This window comes from Chionomys nivalis, chromosome 2 (genome assembly GCF_950005125.1).
Source record: "Chionomys nivalis chromosome 2, mChiNiv1.1, whole genome shotgun sequence".
Lineage (NCBI taxonomy): Eukaryota > Metazoa > Chordata > Mammalia > Rodentia > Cricetidae > Chionomys > Chionomys nivalis.
Genome location: NC_080087.1, coordinates 131813385 through 131836299, shown reverse-complemented (window position 1 = coordinate 131836299; position 22915 = coordinate 131813385). Strand labels below are relative to the sequence as shown.

General features: G+C 39.4%; 1 protein-coding gene across 6 annotated transcripts in view; it reads left to right on the top strand.

Annotated features, from left to right (window-relative positions):
* Positions 1–19936, top strand: part of Creb1 (cAMP responsive element binding protein 1) — a 61770-nt gene extending 41834 nt beyond the window's left edge. For 5 of the 6 annotated variants that reach the window (XM_057754576.1, XM_057754568.1, XM_057754546.1 and 2 more), the window contains 2 exons: positions 1880–2030; positions 14201–19936. In XM_057754576.1, the coding sequence (XP_057610559.1) occupies positions 1880–2030; positions 14201–14345 (296 nt within the window). In that variant the 3' untranslated portion in view covers positions 14346–19936. The remainder of the gene's footprint in view (positions 1–1879; positions 2031–14200) is intronic. The other variant, XR_009055977.1, reaches the window with a different exon arrangement.
* The last annotated feature ends 2979 nt before the right edge of the window (positions 19937–22915 follow it).

Genomic DNA, 22915 nt, shown 5'->3' with positions numbered 1-22915 from the left:
CATTCAGGAAAAGTAAGTATATTGCAAAGCACTATTAAAATAGTTTATTCAGTATAGATTAGATATTAAAGATTTAGCTATGTATGCACTTAATACATAAATAAAATTCTCATAAAATTTTCTATTTTTTCACTTGGACAAAAATGTCATGGCATAAAAACAACTATCTTTTAGCTTTAAAAGGGTATTACCTATCTTTAGTCCCTTGAGTAGTCAGGGATAGGAGAAATAGGATAAATTAAAAAAACTCAAGAAATCACAGCTAGGCTATATGGACTCAAGTAACACCCAGCTACTATGCCCCCCCCTTTAAACCCCTACCTCATATGTGCTAAGTCGATATTAAAGCGGTTTTAGTGCATTCTGTCCTGTTGTTTATATATGCATATGTATGTATATATGTATACACACATGCACACATATGAAACTTAGATTGTTTTCCTAAGGTCATCAATTTTGATTTCAAATAAAAAGTTCCAAAGAACATAGGTCATTATGTAAATTTTCTGCTCTTTGGAGAACAACTGTTCTTAAGTCCTCAATGGTCTAGAGGATTTGGGTTGTTCCTCCGTTTACTCCCTTTATTTCAGGAGTCTGGAGAGTGTTAACTATTCTCCATTAACTCATTTGGACAGTTCATAGTATAGACCAGATTAAAAACTGATAGGCTGAAAAAATAATAACATTTGCTTCTAAAAATATTTTTGTTAATAACAAATGTTGCCTGTGTTAATGAGTTATATCCCTTTACCATGGATAATTACTTTTAAATGGTACCAAAATACCAAGAGAAAGTCTTTTATCTAACCAATCCCTAATATAGTTATACACTATATCCTGTTAGTAGACCAGTGATATTTGAAAATATATTTTGCTTATTAATGGGAGTAAAACACCTTTTCACTTTACATGCAGGTACTCAAAAAATTGTAAAGCAGGATGTCAGTGAATTTGAATTCTCAACGTCAGTTTGAAGATGGTAACATGTTTAGTATATAAATCTTTGTCACTCAGATGATACAACTGATATTTTTAACTGATGGATGATTTTGTAAAGACTTTCAAAATCTCTCACATAGTATTAGGTTACTTATTAGGACAGTATTTATCATTAAACTGTTTTTAGAAGCAAATAATAGACAAATTGTGATTTCTTTTCATATATTGTAGATTATATGGTTAGAAAATCCTTAATCTCAGCCCTTGGGAGGCAGAGGCAGGTGGATCTCTGAGTTCTAGGCTAGCTTGGTCTACATATTGAGTTCCAGACAGCCAGGACAACATAATGAGACCCTGTCCCAGAAAACCAACCAAACAAACAAAAAATCCAGCTTGAGTTTATTTATTATCACTTATATTAAAGAATAATATGTTTACATATACTATGATTGGCACCCAGTAGCCCACTTTTTCATACTTTGAGTTTTGTTTGAATTAGAAATTTATAATAGTTGACCATATGCTTATTTTCTCTTCCATTTTGCTATTTATGAAAAATCATGGTCGTTTTTATGTCGTGGCAAGAGTCTGCTTGAAATTTTTTAATATGAATTTATCCAAATCAAAGGAAGACACTGAGGACTATATCTAGGAAGATCATCTATGCTGGGCCTCACTTTCCTTTTAGACTTAAGGTTGGTAAGCATGTTAATCACAGAATAGATCTCTATTCCAATTCAACGTAAACGTAAGACCCAGCAGAGACACTCAGACATCCTTACCTGTACCTGTACTAACAGTACAGTAAATTGGCATCTTCTTCTTAGCCAGAATCATCTGTTCCGTTTCCCTTCTAATCCAAGTATCTTTAGATTGATTGACGCACAACTCAATCAGATTGGTTATCTGTATCTCATACCTTGTTTGCTCTTTTTCGCAGCTGCCTCTGGCGATGTGCAGACGTACCAGATCCGCACGGCACCCACTAGCACCATCGCCCCTGGAGTTGTTATGGCGTCCTCTCCAGCACTCCCTACGCAGCCTGCCGAAGAAGCAGCGCGGAAGAGAGAGGTCCGGCTAATGAAGAACAGGTACCTATTCCCGATGCTTAAATGCTGTGTTCACATATGTCTCTAAATTTGAAAATATGAGTATTTGAAAATATGAATTAAATTGCAAGTTAATGTGTTCAGTTTTAAAGTATTTGTTAAGAAATGATTGACCTTTTCTAAAATAAACCATTACATTTAAGAAGTCTCAAGCAAAGACATTGTTATAAAATCTAAGGCGGAAGCACTTATAAAGAAAACAATTCTAAGTAGACACAGTAATCAGAATTACAAGGCACTTCAGATCATGTCTGTAATTTGTCTCTGTTGAGCAGAGATCCATCCCCTTAAAGAAAAAGATGGAGAGGCTGTGAGGCCATGTTGAGGAGGAGTCAGTGCTGCAGCTTCTTTCCTCCCCGTCCCTTCCTTGTATTGGGGGTTGACCTTAGGGCCGGTTTCCTGTTAGACAAGCACTCTACCACTGATTTGGACCCTGACCCCCAGCCCTCTTTTAAAAAACAGGGTCTTTTACCTAGTCTGTTACCCAGACTGACCTGAATTCACTCTGTAGCCTAGGGAGGCTGCTTTCAGTCTTCTTGTCTCAGGCTCCTGAGCAGCTGAGACAAGTCTACTAGCATTACAGCTTCTTACCTGCTTAGAGGATTACCCGTTACGAGCGCTTGTTCCTTTACCGTTATGGACACAGTTTCACTTCTTCTCCGTTTATTTTCTTTTCAGATTTGAATTTTTCTATGTTAGTGTTCTGAAAGTTACTGTGACAGAATACCTAAGAAATCAATTTAAAGAAGAAAAGATTTATTTTGACTCAGTTTCAGCAGTCTGTGGTCACATGGCACGATTGTTATTAGGCTGTGGTGAGGCAGAACATCATGGCCAGGATCCTGCAGTGGAGCGGATTGTCCTGCCTCATAGCAGAGAGGAAAGACATGTCTGGAGACTGGTAGTGGCTCACATGGTGGGAAGAGAGAATGGACTCCCCCAACGTCCTGTGTTCTCCTTCTGTGTGCTGCTGCAGCACACACATGCCCCCAGCTACCTCCCCTACACACACTAAAGAAATAGTGTAGGAAGTGATTCCAGTAGACACTCATTGACCTGGTTTCCACAAGCATACATGCACATACCTGTACACATATGTGCACATGTGAACATTACACATGCTTATACCTCACACTGATACAAATGCATGAATGTAAGTTGTGAGTGATTGGAAATTACAACCTCGTCTCGAAGGGCACGCTGTAATGACCGTTTCCCCTCAGCTGAGTTCCACCTCCTAAGTTTCTCTTCATCTTGCTATGCAATTATGACCCTGTCCATTGAAAGAGGTCAAGTCCTCATAATTGACTAACTTCTCAGAACCTTGCCATATTGGCAGCCAGGCCTTCTGAGGAGCAGTCCATGTGAAACCATACCACTCCCCTACTGCCACCACCCAGCACACAGGTTAGGAACAGGGCCGCCGTCCTCAAGACGTTTGCTTTCATGAGGTGTACAAAGGTGTACACATTTTAAAAACATGAACTGTAATAAACTGCTTTTGCATGGATTTAGTTCTGTTCGTCAGAGGGAGGTTTTCCATACTCTGAAGTAGTTCCCTTCCTTTTCTGCAGGTTACTTTTTAGACTTTACTAGAATCTGGCTTCTGTGACAGTCAGACCTCTTACATGTGTCTAGAGAAGTGAAGCCTCCCATATACCTGTCTAGTAGCTCCTCTCATTTAATTTACCTCTGTGAAGTATCCGATTTTTGAATGCTTATTACCCTAATACTCTTTGGTTAATGCTAAGTTATAGTATGTTTTAGCACTAAACTAATACACACACTGTATTTGTGTGCATAGGTTTTACCTCATAGCAAGGTAAAATCTTATTCCCACTTTGCAGAGAAAAAGGAAGGTAAATTTCAGAGAAAAGCTAAATATGCAGTCAAAAGTCTGTGTTTTAAGAAAGTAAAACAAATTTGAACTTGTATCTGGCGACAAACCCAATGAACATGTCACTTCCCTGACGGTCCTCTGAGCAGAGACATGCAGTGCCAGGAAATAAGTGTAGAATGCTAGCCTGGGGTGCCCATTTTGTTTAAAGAGTCAGAGAAATAAAATAAACTCCAATTTCAAGGTGAAATACAAGATTCAAAAGAAATTGATACTGCAGTGGTTGCTTTAAGCTGTGCCTCTAGGACCACCACCATGTTGTCCTCTTTACTGTAGGTGCTTACTAGAAAAGTTAGAGCAGCCTTCAGCAGAATCAGTGACCCTCATGTACACCGAACACAGCCTGTCTTATACCAAACTGGATAGGAAAAACTTGGGGAGCCCCAAAATTCTACAGTGTCCAAATTGTCATATTTTGCAAGCATTCTGTATTACTACAGCAACAGTCACAAAATGTCAGTGTCATAGGACACGGCCTCTTCTCTCACTTACAAGCTGTGCATTAACCACTCTAGATCAGTTGCCATGGCTTGTCTTCATAACTCGTCCTCATTGCCAGCTGCTTCCTGGATCCCTGAGGAAGGAGCAGAAGCACTTCCGGGGCATAGCCTTCCTGTGGCAACAAGGAAGGGGCAGTGCTGCTTTGATGTCTGCATTTGAGGGCAACGCCTGAGTGTATAGAGATAGGGAATATTTTTTGTTTTGGTTTTTTCCAGGAGTAGATTCTCTGCTTCTCCCTTGTTTAGAGAGGCAGTCCCTCATTTCTACCACTTCACTACGTTAGTGCTGGTCCTGCAGATCCAGTGTTCTGCATGGAGATGGGACGCACTAGTAGGCTTACTCCACAGTGCTTTTATCCCCTGAGACATCTCCTCAACTGACCACTGGGGTAAATCATTTGCTTTGGCTCTGGGGACCATTTGTGTTCCACTAGCTACCACACTGGAAAGGACAGGCAGAGTCAGTGGGATGTAGATGGGATTCTTCCCACAGAGAGGGCATGATTCTGAGGTTAATGAAGTTTATTTACTTCCCTTACTGTTACATAGCCTACCGTGTAGAGGATTTGAATAGGTTTTCAAAGATGGAGGTAGTAAACAGTTAAATAGATTTGACCTGATTAAACTTAAAGACCTTTGTACAATGAAGAACAAAAGAAAAATAGCAAAATAAACATTAAACTAGGCATTTGAACAGTGTCAGGTTAGAATTGAAGATATGGGTTGCAGATTTATAGAAAATAAATATTATAAAAAATATGAAAAATTCCAAAAAATATAAATATTAAGGTACCTCCATCCAACTGTGTACAGCTTGCCATTAAAAATAAAAATATAGGGCTGGAGAGATGGCTCAGCGGTTAAGAGCACTGGCTGTTCTTTCAGAGGTCCTGAGTTCAATTCCCAGCAATCACATGGTGGATCTCACAACCATCTGTAATGAGATCTGGTGTCCTCTTCTGTCATGAAGGCATACATGCAGGCAGAACACTGTACGTAATAAATAATTAAAAATAAATCCATAAATAAAAATATATCTTAGAATATTTTTTGTAGATCAAGTTACAAAAAAATTAGTCATTTTTACATATTGCTACAAATAAAAAATTACAAGTAAAACATGCTTCTTATAAGTAACTTAGAAAGCATAAGCAAAAAAATTAACTGCCTCTAACTGCTCCATCTAAAATAGTAAAATTTTGCCTTGTCTCGTGTGCGTGCACGTGTGTGTACGTACATGTACACATACACATTTTGGTATGTAAAAGTTTTAACCTTTTATTTAAAGTACTTTTAGATTTACAATAGAATGAGAAAAATGCTCTGGAAAATACCTGTGAAAAATTTAAGGAGGGTAGGTAGGACTTATTTTGTCCATGGATTCAGAGGTTTTAGTGCCTTGACAGTTAGGTCCACTGCCTTAGACCTGTATCTGATGCCAGTACACACATGTGGCTGAGGCTGCTCACCTCATGGTAGATAGGAATAATAGGAAGGGGTCATGTCCATGAGACATACCCAGAAACCTACTTCCTTCACTTAGATCCAACTCTACACAGTCCCTGCCACCTCCCAATAGTCTATAGAGTTTGAGTCCATCAGCACTGTCTGTTCTAATCATCTCTTAATTCATTCTCACAGACAGATGAACACAGTTATGATGTAGCAAACCCTCCCCTTTGCTCCACAAAACCAACGGCAAGGTACAATTGGTAGCCTTGTGTAAATAAATAAGATGTTGTCTAACAGGCTGGTGTGGTGCTGGCTGCATGCCTGTAATCACTGCCCTGGAAGGCTCAGGAGGAGGAGCAGGAGGTGTGGGTTACAAAAAAAACTTCCCATAAGAAAAGACCCTTTAATAACCTTTCCTAGATAGCTCTCTGAATCCAGACAATTTAAGAATCAAGATTAAGTGTGCTTCTTCTAATACTAATTTTCTACCACAGGTTCCTTTTAATTAATATTTACAAAGTATATCCTTAGATAGCCTTTTGATCCTCATATATCTTTGTCTTTTGAGATAGGCATCTTTAAGAAAACATATAATTAAGACATTGCCTGGGGATTGGAGAGATGGCTCAGTGGTTAAGAGCACTAACTGCTCTTCAAGAGGCTCTGGATTCAGTTTCCATATGGCAGCTCTGTCTGTGACTTCAATTCCACAGGATCTGATACCCTCACACAAGACATACATGCAGACAAAACACCAATGCACATAAAATAAAGATAAATCATCAAAAACTTAAAATTTCTTGGAATCAGTTTGAGTTATATATGTCCATGCGTGCTTATATGCCAACAGACCCTAAAATATGTACTATCTAGCGTTTTATAGAAAAATTTTGTCGTCTTCTGATGTATATTCTCATTCTCCTTCTCCTCCTCCTCTTTTCTTCTTCTTCTTCTTCTTCTTCTTCTTCTTCTTCTTCTTCTTCTTCTTCTTCTTCTTCTTCTTCTTCTTCTTCTCCTCCTCCTCCTCCTCCTCCTCCTCCTCCTCCTCCTCCTCCTCCTCCTCCTCCTCCTCCTCCTCCTCCTTCTCCTTCTGTGGGAGGTTGGTTTTTGGGGGCAAGATTTTTTTCTATGTAGCGTTGTTGGCTGTACCAGGCCAACCTCGAAATCAAGAGATTCTCCTGCCTCTGCCTCCCAGGTGCTGGGATTAAAAATACCCAGCTTTGGTTTATCTTTTTTTTAAAAGGTATATGCATATTATAGATAATTTTTTATGTGCAGGTGCTTACACGGGTCGTCCTTGAGCATGCATACAAATAAATGTGTAGGCCAGAGAATGACAATGGGTGTTCACCTTACCTGCCTTGTAGATAGCTTCTTATATTGACCAGAGTAGCTGGCCAGTGAGCTTGGGGGATCTGTCTGCCTGTTTTCACCTTCCCAGCGTAGGTATTATAAATCCAGGTTCACCCTCTTCCCTGACTTTACATGAGTATTAAGAATCCAAATTCAAATCCTCAGTGGTGCACAGCAGGTGTTTTCTTGACTGTCCTACCTTTTGACTTTACAACATGACATGTACATCGTAATGTACAGATGTGTTAGCTCATATTTATTTATAACTACCCTGGGACACATGCGGCCTGTGGGTCATAGGTTGGATACATCTGTTTTGGAATATTTTTTAATTGGAAATTTTTAGTACATTCAACTTTTAACTATTTCTTTTTTAGTCCATGGTTTAGACTGGTGTATTTTTTTTACCTCAAAAACTAATTTTAAATCTATTTCTCAGAAATATGTATCTATTGGCAGTGAATTCTTTCCAGCTCTGAAAAAATATTTGATCATATTTAAGATAGTTTTGCCTCCCTCTTCTGTCTTTGGTTTACCTTTGATTTCTAGAAGTGCCCGTTGTTATATCTTTACCCCTGCCACATTTATTATCGTTAATTCTGAAAATTTCTCAATTGCATTTCTAATAGTTTGGTGTCTTAGATTTCATTTCACGTATGTTACAATGTTTGAGGCTATGACACAGCCCTTGGTTACTTTCACCTTGCTTTTTAGTATGAGTAATTTCTAGTGTCCTGTCACAACCATACTGATAACTTTCTTCAGCCCTGTCACTTCTATTCATATTATGAGATCAAAGGAATTTTTTATCCCTGTTGCTATTAGAGTCCACCGCACTGCTGAAATAATTATTTGTCATGCACCTTTTCTGTGACATCACCTAACTACTAGAGTTACCTTGTGTTGTCTATGAAATATATCCAACATTCGTGTCACAGTTTGTTTGCTTACTCAAATCTGTCTAGTACTTGAAAGTCAGACATAAGGCAAAGTGCTGTGAGTAATACTCTTGTACACTGTAAATATGTCATTTATATTAGTTTAATAAAACACTGATTGGCCAGTAGCCAGGCAGGAAGTGTAGGCAGGGTGACCAGGCTAAGAGAATTCTGGGAAGAGGAAAGACAGTCACCAGCCAGGCAGAGGAAGCAAAATGAGAACTACTCACTGAGAAAGGGTACCAAGCCACATGGCTAAACATAGACAAGAATTATGGATAATTTAAGTTGTAAGAGCTAGCTAATAATAAGCCTGAGCTAATAATCCAAGCATCTGAGTGTTTATTTGGGACTGAAAGACCATAGGACCAGGTGGGACAGAAACTTCCATCTACAGCAAAGGACTTTAAATAACAGGGTGGGATGGGTCATTTTATAAGCCTGGAAGTAGGCACATTTTTTTCTTTGTGGAAGGAGGGCACCGTTGGCATCTAGGGAGGAGTTGGATTATTCTGTTAGGGTCATTGTCACTCCACCTCAGGCTTCAGGTGTGTGGAGAGCTATCTTGTCTTAAGGGTAAGGAATGGTTTCCAGAGCATCAGCTGTTTGGAATTTGGTGTCACCTTTTATACTGTGGCCTGCATAGGCGGTAAGTATTTAGAGCGATTTTCCAGGAATCGTAGGGTGTCTGTTCTGATTAAGGCTTAGCCTCAGGTATGTTTCTTTTTGCTGTCAAGATTATGAAACTTCTTTCTCAAAGAGCTGGACCACACACATTTCTCTCAGCTACAGTGAGTGCTTACTGATGCCCTGTCCAGGAATGTTGTCCTTCCCTTCATCCTTTAAGCCTTACTCCGCCACAGTGTGGTAGGCTCCTGCAATCCCAGCACTCAGGTCAGAGAACTGAGATTTTGAGGCCAACCTGGTCTACTTAGCAAGACTCTGTAAGGAGGAGGAGAACCATGCTGTCGTGCACATAACTCCTCCCAGCTTTTTGTTCCTCCCACCTTACTGTGTCCCTTCCTTCATGACATAGAGTTCTTTCCTTACTACCTGATGGGGTTCCTAGAGAACAAAAATGTAAGAACATGCAAATTCATCCATTTTCTATACTCTTCAGAGGTTAAAACAGCCCTTCTCTGTAAATTTCATGTATTTTAGAGGAAGTGATAAAATACATTTTCTGTTATCCATTTGCCACTATCCCAAGTGAGGATGTGCTTTTTGTCTCCTTAAATTTTAGCAACCCTCTTTATAACAGAGTAGGAGTAACTGCAACCTTTCACTGCATCCTAAGCCAAAAGCTAGAAACAATACATATTTTTTGTTTGTGCGTGGAGCCAGAAAACAATCTGGTGGTGTTCTCAGATGTCACCCATATTTCTCTCATTGGCCTGGAGCTCATCAAGCAAGCTTGACCGGCTGGCAAGCAAACTCTAGGTACCCACTATCTCTGCCTCCCCAGTGCTGGAATTACAGACGCATACCATCATGCCTGACATTTCTACTTGACTCTGGGGTCATACTTGTGTGCCCATATATGTAAGACAGACCCTACCAACTGAACCATCTCCCCAGTCCCCAGTACACATAGTTTTTAATTCAATAATTAATGCAGGTTAAGATTGGAAAGCCTGGTATATTTTTGATGGATGTTATTTTGTAGCACAAGTTGGCTTGGTCTATGACTCAGATGTACATTCTTCTTCTTCAGCCTCGTGTGCACTAGATTTTGTAAACAAGTATCACCATCACAATACCAAGTTAAAACTTAGGTAAATTTGTAGGCAAAAGAGGGAAAGTGGGTAGTGTGGAAGGATTAAAGGGAATCACGGACTAAATTGACCTCTAACTCATCCCCCGTCATCCTTTTTAGATCAACACCTTCCTCTACACCCTAAAGGACTCTACTTGACTTCCTTATTGTGTAGTGGGATGTTGAATTTTCTGAGTCTTATTTCTGGAGAAAATTTCTTCAGTACTACTGTAATGTCCGCATCTATCATAAATATAGTACCACTTGAAATATCTAGAAATAATAGCATAGTAGGCAGTATTTTATGTCTTTTATATATTGGTTTATGTATTCTTGTAAAAGCTTTTGAAGTATAAAACATTGTCATCTTTTATACTCATTAATAAGGCTGAGTACTTTACCTCTTCCTTGATAATTTATAAAAGGTGTGTGTATGTGTGTTATTTTCCATTACAAATGATTGTTTATTAAAATTGCTCAGTTTTTCTTGTTTTACAAAGCTAGAATCTTTTAACTGTTAGGATCATTGAACAATAGATGTAGCTTCTTTTGGGTTTGTTTTGAAGCCTGCTAAAGATAAATTTTTATTCTCTTAATCTCTCTCTCTTCTCTTCAAGACAGGGTTTCTCTATGTAACAGCCCTGGCTATCCTGGAACTCCCTCTATAGACCAGGCTGGCCTTGAACTGACAGAGATCCGTCTGCCTCTGCCTCCTGAGCAGTGGGATTAAAGGTATAAACCACCACTGCCCAGCCTGTTAAGGTTTTTCTAACCTTTATTTTAATCATTGTAAAAAAAAAAAAAATACCATAGCAGAATTTAATTTCTTGACCATTTATAACTTTATACAGTTCAGTAATATTGTGTATATTGTCATCATGGTTTAATAATAGATTTCCAGAACATTTTTATCTTGCAAAACACTCAATCTGATGACTCATGCCTGTCATCCCAGCTACCCAGGAGACTGATATAGAAGGTTTGCTATGCGTTTGAGACCAATCCAGGCTACATACTGAGTTCCAGGCTATCCTGAGCTGTAGAGGAAGAGCCTATCTCAAAACAAGAACCCTAAAACTCCCTCTGTACTTAAACAACTCCCCACTACCCCCATCCCTGTCCCTTGGCAGCCCTGAATAGTCCCGTGAATTTCTCTCCATTGAAATGATGTTGGCCTTGAGCTGTAAAGCCCTCTTTATATAAAGATATGTCCCTTGTATCCCTGTTCTCTCTAGAACTTTAATTGTGAAGGGGCGTTGGGTTTTGTCAAAGGCCTTTCTGCATTTAATGAGATGATGATGTGGTTTTAGTCTTTCCATTTGTTTGTATGATGGAGTATATATATATATGTTTACATTTGTTGAACCATCCCTGCAGCAGTGGGATGAAGCCTACTTGATCATTGTGGGTCATCTTTTTTATTTGTTCTTCGATTTTATTGGTTTATTGTTCTTGTATTTTATTGATAATTTTTGCATTTTTGTTCATAATGGGGAATAGGACTGTAATTCTCTTTATTTATTGAGTCTTCATGTGTTTGGGGATTGGTAAATATGGCCTTATAAAACAAACTGGGCAGTGTTCCTTTTTTCTCTGTTGTGTGGAGTAATTTGAGAAATGTTGGCATTAACTCTTCTTTGAAAGTTTGGTAGAATTCTATGCTAAAACCATCCTTAGTCCTTGGCTTTTCTTTTCATTTTTTTTATTGGAAGGCAGTTAATGACTGCTTCTATTTCACTACGGTTTATAGGTCTACTGAAATTGCACATGCGATCTTGATTTAACCTTAGTAAGTGGTACCGATTGAAAAAAATTATCCGTTTCTGTTAGGTTTTTCCAATTTAATAGAACAACAGCTTTTCAAGTATGTCGTAAACCTAAAATAAAATTAAAAGCCTTTAGCCTGGTGGTGGTAACAAATGCCTTTAATTCTAGCACTCAGGAGGCAGAGACAGGTAGATCTCTGAGTTTGAGGCCAACCTGGTCTACAGTGTAAGATCCAGGACAGCCAAGGGCTACCCAAAGAAACTTTGTTTTGAAAAAAGCAAAAAATTATTAAAGTATGTCCTTAAGATTCTCTTTTTTTTTTTTTTTTTTTGTAGACACTTAGTAGTATGAACTTGCCTTCCCCCCAACCCCCGAGACAGGGTTTCTCTGTAGCTTTGGAGCCTATCTTGGAACTCGCTTTTGTAGACCAGGCTGGCGTCGAACTCACAGAGATCCTCCTGCCTCTGCCTCCTGAGTGCTAGTATTAAAGACTTGTGCCACCACCACCCAGTGATGAACTTGCCTTTTATAGAACCACCTTCATTGTGTTCCATACCTTTCAGTATGTTGTTTATTCATTTTCATTCAATCAATTCTAGAAAGTCTTTAATTTCTTTCTTAATTTCTGTCTTGACCCATTTTTCATTTAGTAGTGAGTTGTTCAGTTTCCATGAGTTTGTAAACTTTCTGTTGTTTCTATTGTTGATGTCCTGCTTTAATCCATGGTGGTCATAGAGGATGCGGGGTTATTTCTGTTTTTTATACCAGATTTGCTTTGTATCCAAGTCTGTGGTTAATTTGCTGAGAAGAAGGTATATTCTTTTGTGTTTGGGTGAAGTGTTCTCTAATTATCTGTTTGGTCCATTTGGTCTATGATGTTTGTTAGCACCAGCATTGCTCTTATAGATTTTGCAGTCTCTCACTATCCAGCTATTATGAGATTCAGTATGTGATTTAAGCTGTAGTATTTCTTCTATGAACTTGGATGCCCTTGTGTTTGATATATAAATGTTGAGAACTGCAATGTCCTCTTGGTGGGTTCTTTCCTTTGAGTATATAGTCTCCTTCCCTATCTCTTCTGATTAATTTTGGTTTGAAGCCTATTTTGTCAGGTACTAAAATGGCTACACCAGCTTGCTTCTTAGGTCTGTTTGCCAAGAGTGCCTTTTTCCATCCATTACCGAGACAGACAGACAGACAGACAGACAGACAGACAGACAGAGAGGGGGAGAGAGAGAGAGAGAGAGAGAGAGAGAGAGAGAGAGAGAGAGAGAGAGAGAGAGAGAGAGAGAGAGAGAGAGAGACCACGCCCCAATGGTCTGATATCTCAGCGGCTATTGGTGGAAGGAGCAGAAGGAGCTCCCGCAACATTAGAGTGTGGTTGCTCTGTGTTACCTCGTAGGAAATTCTTCTGGGATTATGATGGATGTGGCCACTGGGGGTTCTGGGTAAAATGTATGTGTAGGTATTGGGGTCTGACACTTAGGATGGTCAAGGATGGGACAGTGGCAAGGTACACAGGAAGGAGGAAAGCAAGGGTGTTCCACCAGGATCTGCTTAGTCCTCAGGGATGGGGCAAGGAGTGAGGAGAGGCCCTAAGAGATAGTCTACTACAGAGCTCTGGATGATATTGGGGGATGAGGAGATGGGTGGGGGGCATGGAGGCCTCAGCAGGTGATCTGCTATAGATGAGAGTAGGGGATTAAATTGGAAGAGGAGATATGGGTAAAGATCTACAGTTAACCTACTTGTTTTTCTGGTCAGGATGGTCTGTGGATTCCCAGGGAATTCCCAGGAGTTGGTGTCTAGGATGCAGCAATGAGGTGGGGGGAGGGAAGTAAATGCGGGAGGGGGAGATCTGTGGGATCCAGTGAAGATGGGACCAGGGGTGCAGGGAGCCTCAGCTGGTATTCTATACAGAGCTGGGGATGAGACTGGGGGGTGGATTTGGAGGAGATGGGGAGATCTGATCTGCAGTTAGCCTACATGCTTTCCACCAGCCTTCGTTTTTTTAATGTGTAGCTCAGTGACTCACTCCAGATCCTTCTGTCTTCTATCCCACCCCATTGTTGGCTCTTTACCAGGGTGCTAGGGATATGAATCCAGTCCCAGTGCTAGTATATCTGGCCCTTTGCCTACTGAGTGAGCTATTTCCCTAAATAGCTCCCAAAAACATTTTTTTAATTAGTTGAAAGAATGTTTTTACATTTCATGTGTGTGTCTCTCTGTGTGTGCGAGTACATGTGCAAAAAAAAAAAAAAAAAAGAATAGGTTCTTACCTTCTACCATGTAGAATCCAGAGGTTGAACTCAGGTTGGCAATAAAGGCCACTATATACGTGCCATCTCACCAACTGATAGCCTCAACACCATTTATTGAATATTTGTTGTATGTGCAGTACTGACTATTTGTTCATTTCAGCTGTTTCTCTGGAAAGCATTATATTCTAAAACTAGTGAACGTAAATTTTTGTGTGTCTTCATTTTTAGGGAAGCAGCAAGAGAATGTCGTAGGAAGAAGAAGGAATATGTGAAGTGTTTAGAGAACAGAGTGGCAGTGCTTGAGAACCAAAACAAGACGTTGATTGAGGAGCTGAAAGCACTTAAGGACCTCTACTGCCACAAATCAGATTAATTTGGGATTTAAATTTTCACCTGGTATGGTGGAAAATGGACTGGATTGGCCACAACCAGAAAGACAAAATAAACATTTATTTTCTAAACATTTCTTTTTTTTCTATGCGCAAAACTGCCTGAAAGCAACTACAGAATTTCATCCATTTCTGCTTTTGCATTAAACTGTGAATGTTCCAGCACCTGCTTCCACTTCTCCCTCAAGACTGTGCGGCACCAGGAATCATGAAGACTTCTGCTCCCCATCTCCTGCCCTCCTCAAGAAGTAATAATTTGTTTATTTGTAAATTGTTGGGGGAAATGAGGAAAATGAAATCTTGGCTTTTTGGTTTTTAGTGGGTTTTGTTTTGTTTTGTTTATTTTTAATGATTTCAAGGTTTGTGATGAGGTCCATGATTATCTTAGGGTAGAACTACCCAGCCTCTTGAACTGAAGTAATGTGTGGGGCACATGAGGAAAGTAAGTGAGGTACAATGAGGTGTTGATTGCCAAATTGAGGTTTTTTACAGTTTCATTGTGAATTATGTAAAACTAACTGTTCAAAGACAGGCCCTCTAAAAACAAATTTTAGTTTGGTGTTGAGGAGTAGACGGTGTTCTTTTCTTCCATACTAAAAGTTGTCCTTGGTTCCGAGAAGCATTTTGTATTAGCCACAGCTGTCCTGCAGGGCAGTTGTTACTTCTGAATCCAGTTCTGTGTGTTCAATAATTTGAATACATTCAAAGAAGTAACCAACTGAAAACAAGGACGGTATTTGAATTTTGAGTTAAGTTAAAATCCAAGTACAAAGCTTATTTTGGTTAGTACTAAATCTTAATGAACAGATGCTGGACAGGAAGCCAACTCCTTAGTTATATAAGAAAGTTTGAATAATTAAAGCTTTTGTCCTTGCTTTCAAAACCCTTATATTGTCCCTCATTTACCTAAAGAGCTATTTCTAATTCACTGTTGCATTTACTGTGCCACCAACAGGAAAACTTTGAAGCTGCCCAAGCAAAGTGATTACTTTAGAGAAGCTACCCAGTTATATATCAGGAAATCTGAGGTGGCTCTAAAATGTAGTATAAATGCACACAAGAAAAGCGGTTTTCTTCAGACATTGAATTGTCTGCTGTGGCACAGCATTTGCCAAAAATCTTTTTCTCCCATAAAAAGTGGTACTGCCTTAGTTATCCAGTAGCCATTCTGTTGTCTCTAAAGAAGCTCCCTCCTTAAATCCTGACTCAATGGTCTGCATTTATGTGTAATGTTGTTTCTGATAAGACTTAGTAATAACTCATTTTAGTCACAAAGTCTGATACGATCTAAAAGTTACTCTTTAAAGGACAAACATGAGGAAGGTGGAGGCTGGTATGCTAGATTACTTCATGTCTGAGGAAGAACTTGGACTCAGAAGGTTGTTTTATATTTTCTCATGGGATATTAAGAAAACTGGTTTTAATGTCAGTATATACATTTGAGCATGAAATATTTGGCCCATTTTTTTAAATAAGACTTTAGGTTACTATCTGTAAATGTTGTATGTTGTTTATAACAAACCATTGTCTTTTTTAAAGGATGAACAGTTTGTGAAGGAGCATCATTCTAAGACTTGAGTGATGTAATCCTTGTGTTTGGACAGTTCACCAGAGTCTCAAGAAGGCTTTCAAACGGCTGTAAAGTTTGATGTTTGTCCTGCTGAGCTTACTGGGAAGGAGATAGCATACAAACGGTCTGGGTACCAGCATGTAGATGTATCATTTGCTAAACTTGGTTAAACAGATATGACGCAAAATAACAAATCTGTTGACAAGCCGGAACTACTTCACATTAAGTCAAAATGTCAGATTGAACATTTTAAATGTCACAAGTGAAAAACTTGCCTAGTGTGTAGAACTTGTATTCTTTTCTAGGTGTCTGTCTTCAAAAGTTGAGGCTTTCTACAGTGGTCTCCTTAGTGCTTTATAAGCCAAGGCAGTCTCAGGCACACTTACTAGCTGGGTGAATTGGAAGAGGCTTGGGCCCTTGTGCCTGGAGCACGGCTGCACTGGTTTGAAGCTGGTTACTCAATAAGGTGAGAAATATGTGATGTTGCTAAATCTGACTTGAAGATTTCAGTTTATACAGAAAGAAATCATGCATCTTTAATGCAAGCTGTTTTTTTAAATATGAGAATTAGAAAAAAACTTTGTTTTTGAGCTACTTGGAGAATCTTTATTAAGAAAATAACATAATTTTTTAAAAACGCTTATATCCAAGATTGTATGTGGCCACATTACCAGTGATGTTTTTCTCTTGATATTGGCCAAAAGGGAATGAAAATGCTGTCATAGGAATCTGTACATATGCTACTGATTTGCCTAGAAAATAGCAAGTTTGGTATTGCTCACTTTGCATATTTAGGGCCATATGGCACTTTTATCTATAGGACAGATTAACTCTAATAAAAATGAAATGGGGAGGGGTTTATTTTTGATATATTACTCTTCTGAGTTTTCAAGCTTTGATAGTGTTTAACGGAAAAGTGGTTTAGAAAGGGCTAGATCCAATATGTTCATATTAAAAAAATTAATGAGATAAAATTTAAGTTCTTTCTTTAACAAAAGCAAGTACCGTATTAGTAACCATCATATTGTCATAGGTGCTGTGCTTGTTTAGATGTTAAAGAATGGGTGGGGAAGTGGCATTTTGTAATATATATGTACATATATACATACATACGTACATACATACATACAGTATATCATCAGAACGCTCTGAGAGAGCTGTTATGTCAGGAATGCTGAGTTTTGTAGCGTATTGAGGTCAGATAATATTCCACATTTCTGTGCATTCTCCTGCATCTCTTCTGCTGGTTTCAGTGACTGTATTACTCCAGCACTCATATCTGGTTTTTATCCTTTCTTCCAGTTTTTTATTAGTTTTCTTTGGCTTGATGCTTTTGGGTATGTTACCAGTCACTTGAAAACTCCTGACCCCCAAAGCTTTCTCGTGTTTGTTCTTTCCTGCTTTCTTTCTGGCAGCTATAAAATTGGTAAGAACATTGTAAACATAGCTTTTAAAAGATTTTTTTTCTCTTTTTCTTTTTTTTTTCTTTTTTTTTTTTTTTTTTGAGAATCATATTGGGCAAAGACTTCTGGTGTTTCCTTTGAACAGGGAATTTGTCAGGAATGTGTTTTGATGGCAGGTCAGCAAGCAGTGCTAGTGTCCAAAGCACAAAGCCATTCAGGCAGGCTGTCTGTCACAAGTCATCTGGCTGAAGTTTGTCTGTCTCTCAGGACTCCTCCCTGCTAGTTTCCACCATTTACGGTGACATGGAATCAAACAAGGACCGGGGCTTAGACACCAGTGGAGTTATCTAACCCGTGTGACTTCAGTCTAGACTCTGTCTTCTTTCCCTCTCTGCCAACTCCAATCAAGCTAGTAAGACGAGTTTGTTTCTCTACCAATAGCTGTGTCATTTTCAGCTCCTTTCAGAGGCTTTATTTTGCCTTTGTAACACTGAAAAACTATTGGCAGATCATTCCCCAGGGCCCAATACAAAGGTTGTATATTTCCTTGGGACTGTACTTACATTAGTTCTTTGTAAATGGTCACTGTCACTTGCACTTTTTTTTAATGACCCAATTTGGGTATCAGCAACTTGGGAAATTCCCTCATTGGTTAGCTGTCCAGTGACGCTTCTGTCTTCCTCCTCTCTTCAGACATGACTCCTTAATGGAAGCTCTTTGTTGACTACAATATCGTAGCTAGTCTAAAGCATGTTATAAAAGCTAAATATCTGGGAATTAGATGTGGCTAGGCCAGTAAATTAAAATGTGAGCTGAGACTTTTTTCATCATGAGTAAATATTGAAGGAAAAATAAATACTTTAAATTTCATTCTCACCCCAACATTCTATGTAAAGTATACCAGAAATTTTTCCAGAATATTACAAACTTTGTTAAAGCAGTTAACTTATTGTTATCATGGGAAACCCTGTAATAATCATTGTTACTAAATTATTTTCATATTAAATTTGGCTTTAACTTCAAAGAAATGCTGCCTAAACCTGACTGGTTTCAGATGGGGCCTGCACAGGTGAAGTGCTATAGAATAAGTGTGTCCACAGTTGTACAAAGCACAACTAAGTCTCTGGTGGGTGGCTTGTGTGTGTCTTTATTACTTTCAATGTTAATAATGTTGACTCTTCGGTTAACAGTCACTGTTATGTACCAGGAACTGGTTTCCTTGATTTTCTTTATCAATGGCCGAGAGAGGCGTGTAATCCTTGAGGGGTCGAGCATATCATGAAGTTGAGTCAGTGTGGAAGAATTTCAAACAAATAAAACAGGGTGCTGAAGTTCCGGCTGACTCACCCTCACGTGGTGTGCTCCTGGTGAGTGAATGTAGCCTGCAGCCTTTGTGTGTCCTGAGGGGCAGACACACTTTCATAAGGACCAGAAACATTTGAATGGAGGAATTATATTTCAGGTGTTTTAGCTTGAAATTTATTTTTTAAAAAAAGAAAAATTAAAAAAATAAATAAGAGAGCAAAGTTTGGGAAGCAAGTTGTCAGTGTAAGAACAGGCAGGGCAAATGCTGGCCAGTCCTCGTTCTGGTACTTGTGGGGGCAGGTCCAGAGGAAGATGAACAATCTCTAGGAAGTATGTGAGAAGGCCCACGGTGGCCCCGTACTCCCAGGCATGAGGCACTACTTGCCCATAGAGTACAGCATTTCTAAGCTTCCTTCTGCGGAGCTTCAGAGATGAGAGGAAATCCGAGATGTTGACAGAGAGAACAGTAGGGAGGAAGAGTCTGCAGATCATGATCTATGTTGGCCACATGAAATGATTTATTATATTTGGGAGGTTTTATTTTCTTATGTTTTTTAAAATTAAATTGGTAAATGCTTTATAGACGTATTTTTACCCAGGTGCCACTTCAATATGTATGTAATAAAGTTATTTATATTAAAAGTGGGAAATTTGTCAACATTTTTTCTGTGCGTGTAGATTTATTAGGATGACGAAGTGTGTTAGTTAGCAGTTTTCTGTGTAAAGCTGTCTTCAGCTGATCTGTGCACATAGGTTATAATACCCCCAAGGGATTACAAGGAAGGATCATTCCCAGCCTGGACATGTCACTTGAAGTTTTTGAAAAGATAAATAACCAGGGAAGTCCTAGGAGGATGTTTGGCTTTTTGGTTTTTCCTTGAGTACCGGAGAATACCTCCCTAGAACTGTCAGCACAAACAGGGTATCAGCTTTTAACTCTATGTTTCTATTGGAGTTGAGTATTAATAACTATGAGGAGGAAAATACATTTCTAATAAAAATTCCTTACAATCTAGAAACATCCCTGTTTAAATTTTTTTACCTAAATCTTTTTGTGCTTTATGTATAAAGAATAAAAATACCAAGACACCATGCATTTTATTAACACTATGTACATACTGGATGCTTTGTGTTCAGAATGGTAGCGGTTGCTTTGTATATTGAAGTGATCCTTGTGAATTTGTGAAATATTGTCATAAAGTGCTTTTCTTACTGTAATCTTTGTGGTATCAACTGTCATAATGCCCTTTTTACACAGACATCTATGTGCAGACACATAAACATGCTTTTAAAACTCTGGAAAGTCTCTTTTTTGGGCCGGGATCTCTCTCTCTCTTTTTCTTCCCCAGCTAGTGCGTGTGTTTACCTGTTTTTTTTGACTTGAGTTTATTAATTTTATCAAATGAGCAAAGATCTCATTGAATATATCACAAGCTTGCAATGCTTAGCAACAGAGCACTGTAATTCACACAACACACCTAGAGTCGATTCTGCTGAACTCCTTACTTGACCTGTTGATTTGCGAGTGCTGCTGTCCTGTTGAGTAACTCATAGAGGCATGTCCAGCAGCTTACAGTCAGGAAACGTGTGCTTTAATGAACAATAGCGAACTTCATAGACCACCTTTATTCTGAGTACGTAAACTGCAACAGAGGGTGGGTACAGCAGCATGCTCTTGTAATTCCAGGCTCAGGAACACGGGAGGCAGAACCAAAGGCTAGGTTGGGCTATCTCCAGTGAGGTCCTGGGGGGAAGGGTATGAACAAGGGGGTTCTGGGGTGGGTGTGGCTACCATTGCCAAAGAACTAAGAATAAAAGATCCCTGTAATATTCTGTGGTAAATTCTGAAACTTGTAAAAAGTTAACATTTTAGTCCTAAATTGTGTAATGTTTCCTGATCATTAAATGCAGTCTTGAAGCTTGAGTCACTTGGAGTTCTGTTTCTCCCTTCTACAGAACCACACTTACTAAATTGCTCAGATTTCAAGAGTGAAATGATGGAACCTAGTGTAGGGGTGCACACCTTTAGTCCCAGCATTTGGGAGGCAGAAGGAACCTAGTGTGGGGGTGTACACCTTTAGTCCCAGCATTTGGGAGGCAGAAGGAACCTAGTGTGGGGGTGCACCCCTTTAGTCCCAGCATTTGGGAGGCAGAAGCAAACCTGATCTACATAGTGAGTTCCAGGGCAGTCAGAACTGCATAGTGAGCCCCTTTCTTAAAACAAGAGAGAAAAAGAATGCTGTATCAATGTTATGAAGACAAGTATATACCAGAGTTGTGCCAAGCATTTCAGCCCTGTGATTACATTACTTGGAATGCTTGTCTTCATGTTGGCTGTACCAGACATTCATTTGCGGGCACACTTCTAGAAACTGAAGTGACTCCATTTTTTCTCAAATTCTAAAGCATTCCTCCAAGAATGTAATTGTAATAACTTTGTATAGTGGGCAGCCCTTTCCTCTGCAATGAATTCTAGACTCATTGCAAAGCACAGATCCCAAGCAGAACTTTTCATTTCTCCTCCAAATCTGTTGCTTCAGACATTCTTCATGTCATAAATGCTGCCACTGACCATTAAATTGATTGTCAAGCCCTGGAAAGTACTGTCTTCATACGTGCCATCTTGCCCATTAGATACTGTGTTTTCTCCACGTTTTAAGCCACCATCAGATGAGGACTAACATCAAGTAGGAGGCAGACTCGTTTCCAGGAATGAATATTTTTACTTTTGAGATACAAGTAGCAAAATTCTGTAGAGTGAACCACTTAGCTGTAGCAGCGTGCTTGGCGCTCACGCTTGTGCAGCTGCCCTTTCTGTGCAGCTCACAAACATTCCCGTCGTCTGGATGGAATCCTACTCCCACTAAATAGTTACCTTCTTTTTTTCTTCCTGCCTCTGGCAACCCACAGTCTGCTTCCTGTGAATTTACCAGTTCAGAGTATTTCAAATATTCACATGCTGTGTATGACCCTGTGCCTAGCTTTTTCCATTAAGCATGTTTCTGTGACACTGGAATTGAACCCATACCCTTTCCATACTAGTCAGTGCTCTGCCAAATTCTTTATCTCCAAGTATGTGGGAACTGAGCCCTGGGTTCTTGCAATGCTAGGCAAGGAATTGCCACTGAGCTACGTCCCTTAACGTCTTTCATACCCGACTCCACCATCTTTGTTGGTTTTGGAAGAAAAACTGGAATAGCAGAGCCACTTGCACACAAGGTAATGGTGTTGGTGGATTTTCCGGTCTCAGTTTTCCCTTCTACCCTCATAATTAGCATCCCATGTTGATAGTATTTCTCTGCTGTGAATTATCAGCATTTTTAAACTTAACCCTTTCCTGGTTATACTAAGAAGCGTTTATGATTTTACAGCATTAAAGCCCTTTGAGCTGACAAGCCGCCTAATGTTGGAGCACAACTGAAGACTGCCTAGATTGCTTGGCTTGTGCAAGTGGAGAACGCCTCTAGTCTGCTATGCAGCCTCACTACAGTGACTCCCCTTGCTCTTTAAAGAACGTGGGTGTGTTTGCTATGGGGTGGTTATGGGCAGCAGAAAAGTTACAACACAGAAACACATGCCTTCTACCAACTCAAGTCAGGTGCTGAATCCAGCACAAGTTACCAGCACTGCAAACTTTGCTTCTGTTGGTTTTCGTGGGTTTTTTTTTTTAAGTACTCTTAAGGTTTTGCTCTGTTAAAGAACTAGTAGGAAATGCTTCCAATAAAGTATAGCAATTATGTGGGTTAATATAACAAAGTGTGTAAGAGCCTGAGACAGGAGGTTCAATTTAAGATCATCCTGGACCAGGTCTCAAGGGGCAAAGAAAAGTATAGCAGTTAAATGGCATTGGTTATTGGTAGATCTTATATACGTTCATATAGTTTCATTATTAAGAGAATGTTTTATTATTTAATAGTCCGAGAATCTGTTTCTTGGGGATATACCTTGGGGAAGGAGAGGGGGGAAAAGCAGAAATGAAGTGATTCATTTAGGTAAATCATCCACAGTGGTCTCTTTGTTTATGGATCAGTGTTATCGAGCTGCCTTTATGACCACCTAAAATTTAGTGGTATGCTGTACTTCCAGAATAAATTGTATTTGCTGAGAATATCACAGGCAAGCTGGGAGTGATGGCACACATCTGTAATCCTATTGCTGGGGAGGTGGAAGGAAAAGCTGTCCCTGGTCAGCCTGGACAACGTGGCTAGGCTGTCTAAATGTAATGACAGTCATGATTCTATCCCCCAAAGAATCTAGTGTTGAGGGCTGGAGAGGT